The sequence below is a fragment of the Indicator indicator genome, chromosome 19 (genome assembly GCF_027791375.1).
Source record: "Indicator indicator isolate 239-I01 chromosome 19, UM_Iind_1.1, whole genome shotgun sequence".
NCBI classification, from domain to species: Eukaryota; Metazoa; Chordata; class Aves; order Piciformes; family Indicatoridae; genus Indicator; species Indicator indicator.
The window spans coordinates 20,923,064-20,942,103 of NC_072028.1; the positions used below are offsets into that span (position 1 = coordinate 20,923,064).

A 19,040-nucleotide genomic window follows, 5' to 3' on the forward strand; every position below is an offset into this window, starting at 1 on the left:
CGGCTCCTCGACGCCTTCCTCCTGGCGGCTCTTGGAGCTGCGTTTTGTCTCCCCCACCCCCTTGGGCTGGGTCAGGCCCAGGACCCTGTGGGCACCGCGGTGCCAGCCCCTGCCCTTCGTGCCACACTCCACGTGCTCCTGGCGAGCGCAGGGGCCGCGGCCAGGCCGCCAGTGCTGCACAGCTCTTCACCAGATGAACTTCGTGATTGTCACTTTTTTTTCAATAAATCTCTTCTTGATACGGTGCCAGGCTCTGGCCAGCTCATTCCACACCACTGCCATGCTTGCTCCAGGCTACCCCTTGCTGCTGGGCAGAGCTGAGCCGGGCTGTGGCTGGCACTATAGCAGGAGCTACAAGAAAAGGGCTCAGCCTGCCAGGAAGGGCTTGGACCTGCTCCCTGCTGCTCCTCACCAAATCCCAGGGGCTTTACTTTCGTGGAATTGTTTGGGTTGGAGAAGCCCTCTGAGATCATCCAGTCTGACCAGCAACCCAACCCCACCATGGCCACTTAAACCATGGCCACACCGTTCTTGAACACTTCCAGGGATGGGGACTCCACCACCTCCCTGGGCAGCCTCTGCCAATCCTTGACCACACTTGCAGCAAAGAAATCGTTCATCATCTCCAACCTAAGCCTCCCCTGGCACAATTTCAGGCCATTTCCTCCCATGGTGTGACACACCTCCCCCCCCACCCCATATCCCCACAACCAGCCTGACCTGGGGCAGTCTCCACCAGTATCACAGTCCCAGAGTCAGAAGCCCCTCCTGAGAATGTGGGTGCCCAAGGAAGGAGGCAGAGCACAGGGCAGGAGGCAGATATTTATTAGTGTGGAGAAGAGGGAACACGAGGGGCACAAACACTGTAGAGGTGACCACAGCACAAGCTGGGACAGAGCCACTCTCCATCAATCCCTCCCAGCAGCAAGCACTGAGCAGGTGTTTCCCACCAGGGAGGCTTCTCCAGTGCCATGAGACAGCTCCTAGACCTCGAGCTGGACAGGACCTGGCGCAGCAGGGAGCAGGGCTGGCATGCCATGCCCAGGGCTTGGCTCCCACCCCTTATCCACAGACAGACAGAGCCTGAAGAGGGTGTGGGACACCTGTGCCAACAGCTGCACTCAGGGTGACCAAATGAAGCCAGACCCCAGGGTCAGCTGTGCCCATACAGTTTCCTGGCAGCACCAGCCTGGAGCTCCTGCACAGGGGAGATTGTGCCAGCCTTGGGGTGGTGCAAGGGTCCAGCACCAGCCAGACAGCCCCAAATCTTGCATGGTTGTGACAGTGAACTCCAAACTGTAGGTCCTTCAGGATGGGGAAGGAGCTTGACCAGCTTCTGGAAGCATTTCACGCTTCAGGGCAGGAGGGAACACGCTGAGAGCTGCTCCTGAGGTCTGAGCAAGGCTGTGCCAGTACAAATGCTGCTGCAGCAGGGAGGTGCTCAGGCTCTGCCCTCTGCCCATGGGCTCCATCCCTGCCCCAGCCAGGGCTGCTCAGCTCTGCCAGGTCAGGACTGGCTCCAGAGGGGGCAGAGGAATTGCCCAGCAACATGGGCTACGCTACATAGCACGGTCAAAACAAAACCTGACTGGGAGGCAGACAGAGCCCCCAGCCGGGGCAGGCCTGAAGTGCTCCTCTGCAGGGCTGGGAACCCCTGGGAGGCAGCAACACCCCTGCTGGTGCTTGCTCTAGAAGCACAAGCACAAAGAGATGAGGACAGCAACACAGGGACTATGGGGATACAGGACAGGAGGTGGCCCTCCTGCTACACAGGAGCCACTGGTCCCTCCAGCCCCCTCACAGCACACACAGCTTCAGCTCGTGAATAACTTAACTCGCGACTGTACAGTTCCCTCAGCCCAGCCAGGGACGAGCCTGGAGTTTGGGCGAGGGGGAAGTCAGGGAGCTGAGAGGGGTTGCCCTGGACTCCAGGGTGGGCTGGGAGTTAAGAGAGCAGGGGTTAGAAGATGGGGATGTAGTTGTCGATCTTGGTGCGGTGGCGCTGGGCGATGCACTCGGCGATCCAGACAATGTTGCGGCACTCCTGCTCCTTCAGCTTCACAAAGGCATAGAAGACTCCAAAGTGGAACTGGTTGAGGAAGGCCAGCTTGTTCAGCTTCACCTGGGGGGGAAAGCCCACAACAGGACATGCCATCACTTGTCCACCTCAGACAGGAGAGGTCAAGAGCTGGTCAAGGCGAGCGTTAGAGCAGCTTGGGAGGTGCTGAAGGCTCGGCACAGGTGGCCACTGCAGATCCCCAGGTGCTGGGGGCAGCTCTAAGCTACAACACAGTGCCCAGGATGGGCTCTGGCATTGAGGAGGAGGCAATATTTATACCCCCAGCTCTGGAAAAATCCTCCTTTCCCACACCCTTACACTCTGGTTTTGCTGTGGATGGAGCAAACCTCCACCGGCAGCCCCAGACTTGCCTCCCACATTGCTCTCATCTTGTCTGGGTGACCCATGGCCACCATTCCCTCGTTGGGAACTTCCTAACCCCATCCTTTTCCTTCCCCCAAAGTCTGCTCACCCACAGCACTGCAGCCAGGGCTCACAACAAGCTTGCTTCTACCCTGGGCTTTCTAAGTGGCACAGGTAGAACGTTCCAGAAAGTGCCTTGGGGGCTCACTCACCTCATGCTCAAAGAACCTGTCTTCAAGGGTCTTGTCCCCAGGGTTGCTGCCAGCCCCTTCAAACAGCAGCTTGTACTCCTGCAAGAGGACATTAGGAGAGGGTCCACCCAAAGCCCTCCAAGCTCAGCAGCATTTGAGGGCTCTGTGTGTCAAGCAGACACCCTAGCTCCCATGTCAGGTCAGCAGAGGACCTGGAGAAACCTGAAGGCAATCCCCAGAGAGACAGAGAACATCTTTATTCCATCTGTGAGCTCATCCAGGCAGAGAGCTCATCCCTTCTCAAAGCTGCAGGAAGGGATGCACCAGGTACAGACCCCTCCACATCCAGAGAAGAGCGTTTGGGGCACAGAGACACTGAGCTCTGACTCCAAACAGGTCTCCAGCCCTGCACAAGGACACCAGACCCACCCAAGTGTGTCCTCCCAAGTCAGTGCCTCCCTGGGAGTGAACCAGAGCTCAGAGAGACCCACCAGGGCTGGAGGTGCAGCAGTGCTTCTCACTGAAGACACATTTCCACCTCAACTAGCCACAGAGAGACCCTCACTGCTGTCCCACAAGGGTTTGGTGGGGAGGGCAGTCCCCACACCCTGGGATGGGGCCCAGAGGACATGCCTGGCCTCCCTATCACTGCTGCAATGACAAACCAAACTCCACCTTGGCCAAGCAGCAGCAGCCAAGGCACCACCCTCCCCAGAACCCATCAGATCCCCAAGAAGCTCTGACCCAGAGCAGGCCCCTAGAGTCCCAAAGCACTCACAGGGTAGTAGTCAGCAACGTTTTTGACTTGTTCGTAGTCATCTGCCCTGGCCAGCTGGGCCAGGCCCTCGGGGTAGAGCTTGCCACAGTGTGGGAAGAGCTTGGCTCTGTCCTCCTTGGACAGCTCAGTGCCAAAGGAGTTGATGGTGATGATGAAGGCCCTCCGGTCAGCTTCAAACTGCAGGAGGAGAGAGAGAGTCACCTTGGGCTGCAGCACCGCTGCCAGCGGCTGGCAGGCCTTGCTCTGAACAGAGCCACATCAAAAGGCAGCAATGAAGAAGCTGCCCTGGGACACTGAGCTGTGTGGTGCTCTGCCAGGGCAGGCCACACCAGCAGGCTCCCAGTGTGGCCAGTGGCTGATGCCTGAGGAGCGGTCGGGTGAGGAAATCCCCAGCCCAGGCAGAAGCCAAATGCAGAACCCTGCCCAGGGCAAGGAGTTTCTCTCAGCCCTGAGCCCTGCAGGCCCCACAGCAGGCCTTGGCCTGGAGACAGGCCATGTGCTGACCAGCTCTGCTGCTTCTCCTGCTTGTTAGCCATGGGGGACAACAAAGATGTTGCCACGAAGGCAGCAGAAGTCTCAGCACCTGGCAAGACTTGGACTACTGTGTCCAGCTCTGGAGTCCTCAGCACAGCACAGACAGGGACCTGGTGGAGCAGGGCCAGAGGAGGCCACAGCAATGCTGGCAGGGCTGGAAGCTCTCTGCTGTGAGGCCAGGGTGAGAGAGTTGGGCTTGGGCAGCCTGGAGAAGAGAAGGCTCCAGGGAGACCTTCTGGTGGCCTTGCAGTGCTGGAAGGGGCTCTGAGAAAGCTGGGAACAGAGTTTGGAGCAGGGTCTGTTGAGACAGGCCAAGGGCTGATGGTTTGAAGTGCAAGAGGGAGATGGAGAGTGGAGAGAAGGGAGAAATATTTGACCCTAGGGTGGGGAGAGCCTGGCCCAGGTTGCCCAGAGAGGGGGAAGGTGGCCCACAGCTGGAACCATTCCAGGTCAGATTATATGGGGCTGTGAGCAACCTGCTCTAGTTGCAGGTGTCCCTGCTGAGTGCAGGAGAGTTGGACTGGATGACCTTGCAAGGTCCCTTCCCAGCCAAACCAGTCTGGGATTCTATGGAGATCAGGACTGGGGAACCAAAGCTGCCCAGCATCAGGTGCAGGCAGTGTGCTCCTGCACAGTGGGCAAGCAGGAGGTGCATGGGGGGCATGCTGAGGAGTACCTGGAGCATCCCTCCTGCTGGCAGCACCCTGGGCCTGAGCACAGAGCAGCACCACCCCAGTATTGCCCAGCTGTGGAGGTTTCCAGACCTACCTCCAGGATCGGGCACATGGCATCGGCCGTGGTACCTCCCAGCACCTTGCAGAATTTGTAGAAGGACTCCAGGTAAGCCTGGAAGAGAGAGGGCAGGTGAGGACTCTTCTACATAGCTTCACCTCCTACCCTTCAGGGCCACTCCAGCAGAGGACAGACAGCAAGGCTGGGATGCTCCTAGATGCTTTTTAACACAACAGAGGCACTCTCACCCCGTGTGAACTCGGTCACCAAGCCCACACAAGGGACAGTGCTTCCCCAGGAGCTGGAGACATGAAGGGTTGTGGTTGGGCTTTGCTCAAGCAACTGCATGAGCTTCCTGCAGGCAAGGCAGGCAGGCAGGCAGGGGAAGGGCTGTTTTGCTCCTTTTGAGTCGCCTGACTCCCAAGCAGTCAGTGAAGCCTCACGTGGTTTCCTGCTCCCATTCTGGCCTCCAGGAACATGCCAAGCCACACAAGGCCCCTGCTCGGCGAGGAGAGCTGTGTAAGCAGAGTCAGGAGATGAGACAGGACAGCTGTGAGGCAAACCAGCCCTGCTCTGCAATTCCCTTCCCAGCACTGCAGCCACTTTGCTCTCTCTCTCTCTCTCCATCCCCACTCAGAGCGCTGCAGAGAAGGTCTCAGGCTAAGCGCAGTGCCTGCAGGAAATGTAAATCCTTCCTGGAGATGGAGCAGAGCCCAGCTGGATATGACTGCATCTCCCAGGGGCAGCCTAGGATGGCTAAGCTCAGCAGAAAAAAAAAAAAACTTTCTCAGAAGTCATCATGTGATAAAACACCTCCCTGGACAGAGGGAGTCACTTAAAAGGGATGGAAATGAAATGATGCTGAGGCATCAAGGCTTGTGGTGAGGCTGAGAGGGAAGTTTGAGGAGGGAAGATTGAGACTGGAGATGAAGAAGAAATTGCTGGCAGTGAGGGTGAGGAGACACTGGCACAGGTTGCACAGGGAGGCTGAGGCTGCCCCCTGCCTGGAGGTGTTCAAGGTCAGGTTGGATGAGGCCTGGAACAAGCTGGGCTGCTGGGAGGTGTCCCTGCCCATGGCAGGTGGGTTGCAACTAGATGATCTTGAAGGTCCCTTCCAACCCAAACCATTCTAGGAATCACAAATCTCTGCTGTGTCACAGCAGCTCCAAGGCTGACAATGAACCAAAAACACAGGTGCTGGCCATCCTCTGCCCTAGGAAAGCACCTGGATGCCTGTGCTCTGTAAATATTTGTCATCACATAGGGCAAGAGGACACTGCTGAACATCATCTCCAGCTTCTGCTACTGCTCAAATGCAGGAGAGCACAAAGCATCAGCCTGGGGAGTTATCCCAGGATCAAGGACACAGATAAAGGACCTTACTCCCTGTCTCTCTTGAACTGGGGAGCCCAGAACTGGACACACTTCCAGATGTGGCTTCACTAGGGCAGAGCAGAGGGGGAGGAGAACCTTCCTCAGCCTGCTAGCCACACTCTAATGCCCCCCAGAAGACCACTGGGCACATTGCTGGCTCACGGCCACTTTGGAGCAGGAAAAACAGAATGCAGGGCAGTATCAGGCCTCAAGAAGGAGATGGGAAATGAGATGGCAGCTGCGACCCAAGGAGATGCCCCTCACCCCCAAGACTTTCTCTTAGCCCTGCACTTACTCTGCTCCCTGCTTTCCCCCATCTGCCTCCCCTCAGCACAGAGCTCTGCACCCAGCCCTGCCTCCCCCCAGAGCAGTGCACGTCAGAGGCTGCAGGCAGCTGGGTGGGAATGCCAAGAGGCAGCTCCTTCTCCCCTCCTGCTGCTGCCTTCCCTTCACGCCTGACCTGCTCTCTGGCTCTCCAAACAGGCCATGGAAGGTTTCCTTGGGAAGCAGAGGTCACACTGACTGCAGGCTGGCTGTGACCGGCCAAAACAACATTGGCAGATACAATCTTGCATCCCACCTTTAATCCAGAGAGCAGAGATGGAGTGATAGCCACAGCCTGCACATAAACATCTGCTCTGATACAGCCAGCCAGAACCAGATGAGGCCTGCAAAGGAGACAGCAGGACCAGGACAAGGAGATCCTTAGCCTCTCCACATCCCTGTGCCAATCACCTCCTCTACCTGCAGGACTCCTCCATCTCAGTTGAACCTTTCATATCACTCTACCAAGAGCACCTAACCACCACCAAAGGAGGCTTGGGCAGCTCTTCTGAAAGAGCTCAGGGCAGAGGGCCATGCCTGTGGAAGTCCTTCAACCAAGTTTAAGATCCAGCCACTTTAGCCCTCTGAATGTTGCCTACAAGTCTAAACTCATGTGGGATAAGGAGCAGCCTTCTCCTGCCTGCCTGGGGCCTGAGGAAATCTATTCAAAGTAGTAACTGCTGCAAAACCTCTTGGACGCACTCCTGAAAGCTCCAAAGCAGCCCCTGCTCTGCCTAGCTCTGGTGCCCTGACCCTGCAGAGCTGGGGGATGGGATGCCAGGCCCCTCCAACAACACCCCCCTTCCCTTTCCAATGGATGCTACTCTTTCTTGGTCACTTTTACTCTGTCACCACTCCAGGGAAGAAAGAAAGAGAGAAATAAAAAAAAAAAACAACTATATTTAAGTCTCCTCCAAGAGGAAAACAGCCTCTTGTCTTTGGCTGAGGAAAGCCAGTCTAGGCTGGAGCTCCTGACCTAAGCCAGAGCTGAAGCCACACTAGGAATAAGCAGGGATCTTAAGACCTTTTTTCCCTTCCCAGAAAGGTCTCACCTTGTAAAGTGTGTTTCGAATGATTTCAATGTTCATTTCATCCAGGTCCTGCTCAGAGATGCAGTCTTGGAAGAAAGCAGCTGAAACAGAGCCACAGACAGAGTTAGCATTGTCCTCACCAGACCCACGGCCAGCACTTCCCAGAGTCCTCAACAATACCAGGCAGAGGCACGCTCTGTGTCGAGCTTATGCCTCCTGGGCCAGGCCCTTTTATCTTCAGCAGCCACCAAATTGCCATGACTCAAAACCTCAGGCTCCACCGTGGCTCCCCAGGGCCACAATCTTTTTTGGGGGCTCTCACATGAAAAACATCCTTCTTCCCCAGCCTTGTTCTCAGCAGAAACCCTCAGCTCTAGCCCCCAAGCACCAGTGCCAGAGCAGCCTTCTGTCAGAAGAAGCAAAACCCAAACTGTTCCCAGATGCAGGCATTCCGAGGTGGCAGCTTCTGAATTGCTTCTACAGCAAGGCAGCAGAGCTGAAGCATCTGCAAGACAGCAGCCACCAAGTCCTGAGGGAGCTGGTGCTTCTCCCTCCTTCTCCTCCTCCTCCATCAGCTCAGCTGGATTAAAGGTAGTTATGAGGACACCAGAGCTCCTACAAGCCCTGGGTGAATGGGGCCAGGAGCTGCTTTCCCTTCTCAGGTCTGTCAGCCCCATTCCCTGCATCTCCCAAGGACCTTTATTTCTCCAGATGGAGGTGAGCAGCAGGAGACAGGACACAGTAGTGGGCTTTGGGAGGATGCTCACCAGATGGCAGAGCATTTCTGGGAGGGGGAGTTGAGAAGTTGTCGCTACCCCAAGAACAGATTTCAGACTCAACCCAGGACGCTGCAAGCTGCAGACAAAGGCAGCTCTTGGAGGTCTAAATGCAGCGTAGGGCTGTTGGCACAACAGCAGCAGAAGAAAACCCACCCATGGAGGGGCCTTTCATGCCTTCTTCAACCCTCCCTCAGCAACCAACTTTGCTGAATTTGCTACATGGAGAAATATGATCTCCCTGGGCTCACCCAGCCCAGCCACGGCTAGCAGATGCCACACTCGCACCCAGAGCTCTGCTCAGAGCCACAAACGAGGCAGGCTGCAGGCTCACACCTTGGATGTGCACCACTTGTGCAGCTGGAGCTCCCTGGCATGGCCAGCAGCCCTGCTGGACCTCTAGAGAGTCCTGAGCAGGGCTTAACCCCTGCAGAAAGCTTCCTTGTGAGGTGCCACGTGGCTGGAGGAGCCGGTTGGCAAGGAGGAGAGTGCCAGGACTGGTTTGGAGTGCAGGGCTGCTTGGCTGGCCTGGATAGCTGAGCAGTGGCTACTTCAGAGTAGCAGAGGAATGAGAACAGAGCTATTTCAGTTGCTGGCCCTCCAGGGTCCCAAATTAGGCTAGCAGCAAGCCTTCCTCTGCCCTGCTAACCTAGGAAGGGCCATCTGGGGTTAGGAATTCCTCCCAAGCCACGTAGCTACCCCCAGCACTTGGAGGAGATAGAGCTGCTGTTTCTCTGCGTGTGGTCACTGGAAAGAGTGCAAGTTAAACAACTGGAGCCCACATGCCTGCTTGTTTAGGCAACACAGCTACTCCCCATGTCCTTCTGCTGCAGAAATGCCACACTAGATGGGCCACAAGGCTGGAGGGCACGGCGAGGGCAAAAGGGCTGAAGGGGAAGTCAGCCTTGGCGGTGCAGAAGGTGGCAACAGTGGCTCGTGGGCATGAAGGCAAAGAGCCTCAACTGCCAGCCAGGCTCTCCAGAACCACCTCACCAGTCTGGATGGGGCTTTTTCACTCCATACACAGCTGGAAGCTTTAAGGTCTTAGAGTTAATAGCTTTGAAATACTCTGTTCTGTTTTATTCTTGAAATGGGAAGGTTTTAGCTTACTCCTGAGGAGGATTTTCTTCCCACTCACCACCCTTACAGCAGGCCCCACTCAGCTGCATGCAGAACTTTGCTTCTCCTACTGCATTGTTGCCCTACCTTGTAGCCCAGACCTGGCCAGGCTGGATCCATGATGGTCTAAGGCCAACTGTATGAGATTCAGCAAGATCAAGTGCAGGTCCTGCTGTTGGGTCACAACAATCTCCTGAACACTCCAGGCTTGGGGCAGAGTGGCTGGAAACTGCCCAGCAGAGATCTGAGAGTGCTGGTTGGCAGCAGCTGAAGATGAGCCCAGGGTGTGCCCAGGTGGCCAAAAAGACCACCAGCATCCTGGCCTGGATCAACAATGGTGTGGCCAGCAGGAGCAGGGCAGGGATTGTCCCTCTGTACTAGACACTGGTGAGGCCACACCTTGAATCCTGGGCTCAGTTTTGGTCTCCTCACTCCCAGAAGGACACTGAGGGGCTGGAGCAGGTCCAGAGAAGGGCAACCAAGCTGGGGAAGGGTCTGGAGAGGAGGGCTGGGGAAGAGCAGCTGAGGGAGCTGGGGGTGTTTGGTGTGGAGAAGAGGAGGCTCAGGGCAGACCTCCTTGCTCTCTACAGCTCCTGAGAGAAGGCTGCAGCCAGGTGGGGGTTGGGCTCTTCTCCCATGCAACAAGTGACAGGATGAGAGGGAACAGCCTCAAGTTGCACCAGGGGAGGTTTAGGTTGGACATCAGGAGGAACTTTTTCACTGAGAGAGTTCTCAAACACTGGAAGAGGATGCCCAGGGAGTTGGTTGAATTTCCATCCCTGGAGGTGTTTAAAAGCCTCAGAGATGTGGTGCTGAGGGCAGTGGTTCAGCACCAGACCTGGCTGAGTTAGAGAATGGTTGGGCTCATAATCGTAAAGGTCTTTCCTAACCATAGCAATTCTGGTTCTTGAGACATCTCTTCCCTCCTTTGCCTGGCTCCACCTGGCAAGTCTTCCTTCCCTGACAACTACTTCCCTTGCCCCATCATTACACAGAGCATTGGCAAAAGGTCACTCAGTTCCAAACCCAACTGTACAGATCCAAGCTGACAGCTGACTTAGAGAGCTTTGCTCTTTGTAGCAAGCCCAGCAAAGTGATTAATCCCTGACTCAGTTCTACCTCATTACAGCTTTGCCCACAGAGGCTAAACCAGCAAAGTTTCCTGTGACTACCTCTCCTACTACCACAAAAAAGAGATTTCCACACTTTCTCCAGAATCACTTCCTACACCTTTTGCCTTTGAGGAACACATCTGTCTGACCAGCTGCTCATGAGACATTTGGGTAACCCTGAGACCATGCAGGCTCCTGCTCCACAAAGAGCTTGAAAAGGCTTTTAGACATTTCTTTTTCTCCTGGCTTTTGGGTTTGTTGTTTGTTTTTACTACACAAAGAATATTCCTTACTCTGGAAGGAATTTTACCAGTCTCAGAACACATCTGGGCATGTGCAGATCTCTGTAATTATCACAAAAGCTGCTTACAAGACACTGCCCAATGGATCAACTACAAGTGCTGGGAATGAAGTGTGTCAATTCCAGCAGAGGATTCAACAGCTCTTCACTAGAGAAGCACACCTGCCCTGTGCCTCATGACAGCTATCACACTGCCTAAGACCTCTCAGACTTTCTCCTTCCTCCTTAATTTCAGGTGATGTGTCCCGAAAGGAGCTGGGCAATGGACATGTCTGGCAGATCAGACCCAACTCCACCTGCACTACCACAACAGCTTACACAAACCACACTCCTCACAGGCTCACAGGATACTAGGGGTTGGAAGGGAACTCTGGAGATCTTCCAGTCCAAGCCCCTGCCAAAGCAGGGGCAGAGAGCAGCACAGGTGACACAGGAACACATCCAGACAGGGCTGGAAAGGCTCCAGAGCAGGAGACTCCACAACCTCTCTGGGCAGCCTGCTCCAGGGCTCTGTCCCCCTCCCAGTGCAGAAGTTCCTCCTCCTGCTGAGGTGGAACCTCCTGTGCTGCAGTTTCCATCCATTGCCTCTTGTGCTATGCCAGGGCACAGTGAGCAGAGGCTGTCCCTGTCCCTTCCTTCCTGCCCCCCAGCCCTCAGCTCTGGATAGACATTGAGCAGATCCCTCTCAGCCTTCTCCTCTGCAGACTCAGCACCCCCAGGGCTCTCAGCCTCTCCTCCCCAGGCAGTGCTGCAGTCCCTTCAGCATCCTTGGAGGCCTCCCTTGGACTCTCTCCAGCAGATCCCTGTCCCTCTGCAGCTGGGGAGCCCAGAGCTGGATGCAATATTCCAGGTGGGTCCTTACTAGGGCATAGTAGGGGGGGAGGAAAACCTCCCTTGATGTGCTGACCACACTCTTCTGAATGCAGTCTAGGACCCCATTGGCCTTCTTGGCCACCAGGGCACATTGCTGTCCCATGCAGAACTTGTTGGTCACCAGTGCTCCCAGGTCCTCAACAGTCTGCATGGTGGTTTGGACATTTGTTGAAGGGTAAAGAGGGAAAAATGGCCCAGGACAGCCTAAACCTGACCTCTAGCCCAGCCACCACAAGCACTGCCCATCACATTGTCTTCCTGGGCCACAACATAGAATCATAGAATGGTCCATGCTGGAAGGGACCTCCAAAGCTCATCCAGTCCACCCTCCCTGCACTCAGCAGGGACATCCCCAACTGGATCAGGATGCCAGGGCCTCATCTTGACTATCTCCAGGGATGGAGCCTCAACCAGCTCCCTGGGCAACCTGTTTCAGTGTTCCACCACCCTCAGAGTAAAGAACTTGCTCCTCACATCCAATCCAAATCTGCTTTGCTCTACTTTGAAGCCACTGGCCCTGGTCCTGTCACTGCAGGCCTTCGCAAACAGTCTCTCTCCAGCCCCCTTCAGGTCCTGGCAGGTTGCTATTAGATCTTCCTGGAGCCTTCTCTTCTCCAGGCTGAACCACCCCCAGCTCCCTCAGCCTGTCCTCACAGCAGAGCTGCTCTAACCCTCTGAGCATTTTCATGACCTCCTCTGGACCCTCTCCATCAGGTCCATGTCCTTCCCATATTGAGCACTCCAGACCTGCACACAGTACTCCAGGTGAGGTCTCACCAGAGCAGGCTTAGCTGGACCTACTTAGACTCAAAGAGAGAAGGACTTCTGCTCCACAGGCAGGTGAGAGGTACTTGGAAAGGCTCTGCTCACCCAGGGGAGTGTCCACCAGGATCGCGTTGTAGAGCTCCGCAGGCGTCTGAGCAATGTTCACAGCTTCCATCTGCTCAAAGCTTCCCAGAGGATGGCACTTGGGCACCAGCTCAGAGATGGACCTCTGGTGGAGGGTGCCAGTGATCAGGAGGATGACGTTGTCAATCATGTAGCTGTACCTGGAGGAAGGCAAGGGGAGGCCTTGTCAAGGTCAGTGGGACAGAGCCCAGCACATGGCACCAGCTGGGCACACAGCTGCAGTCCCTATCAACAAAGGATCTCAGAATGGTTCAGGCTGCAAGGCACCTCCAAAGCTTATCCAGTCCAAACCCCTGCACTCAGCAGGGACATCCCCAACTGGATCAGGTTGCCCAGAGGCTTGTTGAGCCTCACCTTGAATATGTATCCAGGGATGGAGCCTCAACCACCTCCCTGGGCAACCTGTTGCGGTGTTTACCCTCAGAGTAAAGAACTTGTTCCTGATACCCAATCTCAATCTGCTCTGCTCTAGTCTGAAGCCATTGCCCTTGGTCCTGTCCCTGCAGGCCTTTGCAAACAGTCTCTCTCCATCCTTCCTGTAGCCCCCTTCAGGTACTGGAAGGGTGCCCTAAGGTCCCTCCAGAGCCTTCTCTTCTCCAGGCTGAACACCCCCAGCTCCCTCAGCCTGTCCTCACAGCAGAGCTGCTCCAACCCCCTGAACATTTTTGTGTCCCTCCTCTGGCCCCTCTCCATCAGCTCCATGTCCTTCCTGTACTGAGGGCTCCAGCCCTGCACACAGCACTGCAGGTGAGGTCTCAGCAGAGCAGAGCAAAGAGGCAGAATCACCTCTCTGGCAATGCTGCTTTGGATGCAGCCCAGGCTGTGCTTTGCCTTCTGTGCTGCCAGCTCCCCCTGCCTGCTCCTGTCCAGCTTCTCATCCCTCAGCACCCCCAAATCCTGCTGCTTTCTAACATCTTATCCCCCAGCCTGTATTGACAGTGAGGATTTTTCTGGCCTAGGTGTAGAACCCTGCACTTGCTCTTGTTGAACCTCATGAGGTTCACCTGGGTCACCTCTCCAGCCTGTCCAGGTCCCTCTGGATGATGTCCCATCCCATCTTCAGGAAGGGGCACCCTGCCCATGAAGGGCCAGCAAGGCCCCTCCCTAACATCTCCTGCTCATGCCAGCCTAGGAGAAGGCAGTCAGGCCGAGGCCCAGCCTGTGACTTACATTGCAGCTGAACCACACCTTCTGGGCATCTCCTACCTACCAGCAAACACTGGAAGGGACTTTTGCAGGTCTCAGGCCCAATGTCCCTGCTCCAGCTGCTCAGGCCTTTGTGCAGCTGAACTCTGAAGGATTTGCAAGGATGCCTCAACCTCCCTGGAGCTCTGCTTCAGCATCTGACCACATTCAGAGTGACAAGGCTTCTCCTAACAGCTAATCAGAAGTCTCTCGTGGCCACTTGTCTGCTGTTTCTCATCCTAACCTCACACACCTCCAAGAGGAGCCTGGCTCCAGCTTCTCTGTTTCCTCCCAGAAGGTGTCTGGGAACATTTGTCCTTGCAGCATTCCCACTGCTCTCTCTAAACCACTGTGCCCTGAGGGGATCACAGGATGGTTTAGGTTGGAAGGGATCTTAAAGATCCCTCAGTTCCAACACCCCTGCCATGGGCAGGGACACCTCCTACCAGGCCAGGCTGCTCAAGAACCCATCCAGCCTGGCTTTCACCACTTCCAGGCTTGGAGCCTCCAGGACTTCCCTGGTCCAGTGCTCCACCACCCTCAACCACATGCAAGGTCTCCACAGTAGGACATCAGCAAGGGCTGAAGTCAGCCTGCCTCAGGCTCAGCTTCAGTGCCAGCTCCACCTTGCCAAGACTATGGAGAAAGGGTCAGGTTGCTGCAGCCCCACTGCCTTCCAAAAACAACAGGGCTGGCAGCTTTGGCACAACCTTCATCCACACCCTCAGGAAGCTACACAACTCAAGGTTTGCCACCCTTCTACCATCAGAAGCTACAAACTGCTTTGGCTTTGCCCATGCCATACTGTCCATGAGCAGGATGAATGAGTTCAGCCTCTGGCACTGCAGTAACACAACAGCACTCACCACAAGTTCCACCAGCACAAGTCTATCATGGTCCTCCTCTCCAGGATGTCCACCTTTCAGTGCCACTGAGGAACCCAGAGTTGGGCACAGCAATCAAGGTGAGGCCTCCAGAGGGAAGAGATCACCTTGCAGTTCTCCCACCTTCCAGTTTTCCCAGGCCTGAAGACTGGGAATGCAAGAGAGGCTGGTGGCCTCCTCCATGGAGAAGGTCCAAGCAAGAGACCAAGGGATCATGGAAATACAAAGAACTGAGAGGAGGAGCATCCCCAGGAAGAACAGAAATGGTGCTCACCACCAGCTGAGCCATAAACCAACCAGGTTGAGAACCTGGAAAACTTCAAGTCAGATGAGGTGAGGTTTTGTCAGTGAGCAAAAGATGCCTTCTTCTGATGGTGCTGGAGCCCTGGAGCAGGCTGCTTGGTCCTTGGGTCCTTGGAGGGACCTCTGGAGAGCTTGTGAAGGTGCTGGAGCCCTGGAGCAGGCTGCTTGGTCCTTGGAGGGACCTCTGGAGAGCTTCCAACCCCCCCTGGCCATTGTAATGCTGGGCAAGTTGCTGTGGGTGCCCTGCTTTAGCAGGAGGCTTGGGCTGGATGACCTCCAGAGGTCCCTTCCAAGCCCCATCACACTGGGATTCCATGAACTGTCCCTCAGTAGCACAGGGAAGGGACACAGGTGCTGGAAAAAACAGGAGACTTGGGATTTTACACTTCCTTGCTCTCACTGCTAGAGCACTCTAAAAAGTGAGATGATGGGAAAGGGCTGAAGAGGCTCCTTGGCAGGAGCTGCTCCAAAGAAAGGAGATCAGGCCTGAACCAGAAAGGCAGAAGGAGCTGTGCATAGCTGGAGCTGGAGCTCTGTTGAAGTTCAAGCTTCCCCTGAGCATCTGGGTGCTGAGGAGAGGGAACTTAAGGCCAGCAAAGAGGGGCTCAAGGCAAGGACAAATGCTTCTCAGACAGGCACTGGGATGCTGCTGGTCTTTCCCAGCTAAGAAGGAGGACACTTTGCAGTCTGTTCCCCTCTGAAGCACATCAAAGGCTGGGAAGGAGCTGGTTCAAGGCAGATTTGGGCAGTTTTTATGAGATGGGCTCTCAAACATGCTCAAAGGGCATGTCCATGAACAAATCCACACCTTACTTCCTCAAACAGGTGCTGCTGCTTTTTCCTCTGTGCTGCAGGGCTGGGTAAGGCACATCCTGATTTCTGCAGACAGTCTTCCTGTGTTTGCAGCCTACCTGTGCAGGGACCTTCCATCTAGGACAGGGGCAACCAGCCCAAGCTTCACTTCCTAAGAAAGCTTCTTTTGCCCTTTAATCCACCAGGTCATTAGCCTCCCCCCCTTTTTGCTTGTGCAGCCCTCACCATGGAGATGATTGCAATCTCCAGGACAGCAAGAAGGGCCTGTTTATGAGACCTGAGGGTATGCCCCTTGCAGCAAGCAGCTGGTTCCTGGCAAATACAAGCATCTGCACACCCCAGCAGCTCCAGGAGGGACACCAGACCAAGGAGAAAGTAGATTGGTTCCTACCTCCACCATCTGCCCTCAAAGGTGCAAGCTTGCTTAGGGCAACACAGTGACTTACAGCACAGGATTACTCTCACCAGAGCAAGGCAACAAGGTAGGAACAGACCAAATTTGTTTCCTGACCCTGCTTAGAGTGAAGGAATAGGCAAGGAAACATAGTCACCCCAGGGTGACCTCTCTCCTGCTCCCAGCTCTGCATGGATCTTGCTCTCTGCAAGCCATCTGCAACTTGCAAGGTGCCCAGCCAAAGTCAACCATCCAAGAGGAACTGAGGGAAAGTGCCTGCAGCCCTTTCTCCTCACAGCACAGCTCCTGGCCTGCTGGAGGCACACCAAGCTCATCCATGCCCTCCCAAGCCAGCTCAGCAGGAAAGCCACTGCCAGGTTTGGAGAGAGCAGCCCAAGTCTGACCCTCTTCACTGTGGAGTCTCCTTCTCTGGAGACTTTCCAAACCCATCTGGCTGTGTTCCTGTCTGACCTGCCCTGGGTGATCCTGCTTTGCAGGGAGCTTGGACTCCGTCTGTCAAGGTCCCTTCCAACCCCTGGCATTCTGATTCCTGTGTGAGGAGCTCCTGCTTTCACAGTATGTTCCCAGGAAAGGCAGCCCAGCTTGTTTCCCCTGCCAGAGAACAAGGTATGGCTCCCCCAGCTCCAGTTCACAGAATCATAGAATTGTCAGGCTTGGAAGGGACCTCAAGGCTCATCTAGTTCCAACCCCCCTGCCAGGGGCAGGGACACCTCACCCTAGATCAGGTGGGCCCCTTCACTCCCTTGCTCCCTCAGCCTTCAGGGAAGTCTGAGGGAAGGCACAGCCCAAGTACCAAAGCTTCCAAGGAGGCCCAGGACCAACTTGTTTGAGCTTCACCCACCCAAACTGCTCACCTCTGGCTGTCAGAGAAGGGTTGATGCCTGCAGGAGGAGTTACCATGCTCAAGACAGAGGGGACATTTCTCATTCAACTTTCCACTTACACAGCCTTTCAAACCTTTACAACAACAACAGGAGAGCTGCAGCAGGACAAAGGTCTTCTTGTGCCTCCTGAGGCCAGGCAGACACCAGCACCACTGCCTAATCCTTCCTGATAGCTCCCATTTCCTCCAAGCAAGGCCAGACCAAGCTTAATTCACATCCAGTCCCTGCTTCACCCCAGGACAAAACAGTCAGGGCTTAGTCAGTCGTGACTATGAGGCAAGCTTCTAGTGCCAGGGCAGCTGGAAAAGCCTCCCCTTAGCTGTGGAAGGGGCACTGCTTGCTTTCCTGTGCCAGGCCCCAACAAGAACCCATCTGCCTCCACCAGCACAGCTGTACCAAGGTCCTGGCTAGGGTGGCATTTCCTCCCAGGCCCAAAGGATTTGATTTATTACAGTAGCAGCAGTTTTCCTAGGAGCCTCCAACTACTTGTTTAAATAAAGCAGCTTTTGTCACCATCTTCCTTATCTCTGGGGATTCTGAGCAGCTCCAAATGCTTTGGCTTTATCGTTAATGCATGCTGAGATCTCTTCCAAGAGCATTTTAACTTTCACTAGCTCTCAGGGCAGCTACTAAGAGGAGCAGAAAACAGGAGTAGTTGGTCACCTGCAACACTGTGAGGTCTTAGAGAATCATAGAGTGGTTTGGGTTGGAAAAGGCCTCCAAGATCATCCAGTCCAAGCAGCAACCCAACCCCACCACGGCCATCAAACCATGGCCCCAAGTGCATGGCCACACTGTTTTGGAACAACTCCAGGCATGGAGACTCCACCACCTCCCTGGATAGCCCGTGCCAATCCCTCACCACTCTTGCAGCAAAGAAATTTTTCCTCATCTCCAAACTAAGTATCCCCTGGACCAATTCCAGGCCATTTCCTCTCCTTCTGTCACCTGAGACTAGGGAGAAGAGCCCAACCCCAACCTCACTGCAACCTCCTTTCAGGGAGCTGTAGAGAGCTCTTCTCCAGACTAAACCATCCCAGTTCCCTCAGCTGCTTCTCCAGAGCCCTGCTCTCTAGCCCCTTGTTGTCTTCCCACAACCTGCTTGGCATACAAAAGCAGTTAGGACATAGGATGGTCTGGTGAGAGAGTGGAAACAGATAGGACCCACAAGCCCCTGGCTGAGGAGAAGCCTCAGCACTATCTCTGGGAGCACTCAGGAGGAGTTCAGAGGAGAAAGCACCCCAGGGAAGCTCTAGATAAGCTCCAGCCAGTGACAAGTGGTGGCAGGGCTTTTGTTAAGTGGTCAACCAGCAGCTTATCTCAATTGCCCAACCCCATTGCCACAAAGATCACGGCAGAACTCTCTTGGGCAAGAGCATGATTGACCCTCCTGCTATGAACTGCTCTCTGCTCAGGCAGGGAAATGGACATGAAATGGATCTTCAGCCAAAGTGTCACAGGCACAGCTGTGCCTTGCTTCCCTCTTCCTGTCAGCCCCTGAGAACCTGAGCTGTGGTGTACTCCAGAAACTGCTGTTCACAGAAACAGGCCTTCAGGTGATACTGAGAAGCATCAGCAACGTCTTGCTGAGGAGTTGAGCTTCTTACTAAAGGACAGGAAACAGCCAACGAGCACAAAAACAGGTTCCACAGCAGGAGAGAGAGGTTGGCTTGTGGCTTCCTGAGGTCTGAGACAACCAGGGTCAGCGTCTTCACTCCTGCAACTCAGCACAAGGTGCACTGAGCAACACTCAGACAGAGGGAGCACAGCAAAGAAGTCAGAAGGTGGCTGTGTGGGGTAAGAGAATTGCTCCTTCCAGCAGCAGCAGGCTAGAGACCAAGCTCAGCTTTACAGCTTCACAGCTTGCATTGGGCTGTTAGGGACCCTCCCAGGGCATCCTGCCCAACCCCTTGCAGGCAGCAGGGACACCTCCAGCTGGAGCAGGCTGCCCAGGGACACAGCCAGGCTGAGCTTGAATGGCTCCAGGGATGGAGCCTCCAGCACCTCCCTGGGCAACCTGTGCCAGTGTCTGCCTGGGCACAACTTCCTCCTGAGCTCCAACCTAACTCTGCCCTGTTCT

The 19,040-nt window shown here is 55.2% G+C and overlaps 1 protein-coding gene across 1 annotated transcript in view; it reads right to left on the reverse strand.

Moving 5' to 3' along the window:
* Positions 1–820: 820 nt before the first annotated feature.
* ATP6V0D1 (ATPase H+ transporting V0 subunit d1) overlaps positions 821–19,040 on the reverse strand; it is a 43,065-nt gene continuing 24,845 nt past the window's right edge. Inside the window, exons 3-8 of the mRNA XM_054389525.1 lie at positions 12,438–12,616; positions 7,408–7,487; positions 4,694–4,771; positions 3,392–3,568; positions 2,635–2,712; positions 821–2,122 (exon numbers count right to left, since the gene is read on the reverse strand). Coding sequence (XP_054245500.1) covers positions 1,961–2,122; positions 2,635–2,712; positions 3,392–3,568; positions 4,694–4,771; positions 7,408–7,487; positions 12,438–12,616 — 754 coding nt within the window. The 3' untranslated portion in view covers positions 821–1,960. The remainder of the gene's footprint in view (positions 2,123–2,634; positions 2,713–3,391; positions 3,569–4,693; positions 4,772–7,407; positions 7,488–12,437; positions 12,617–19,040) is intronic.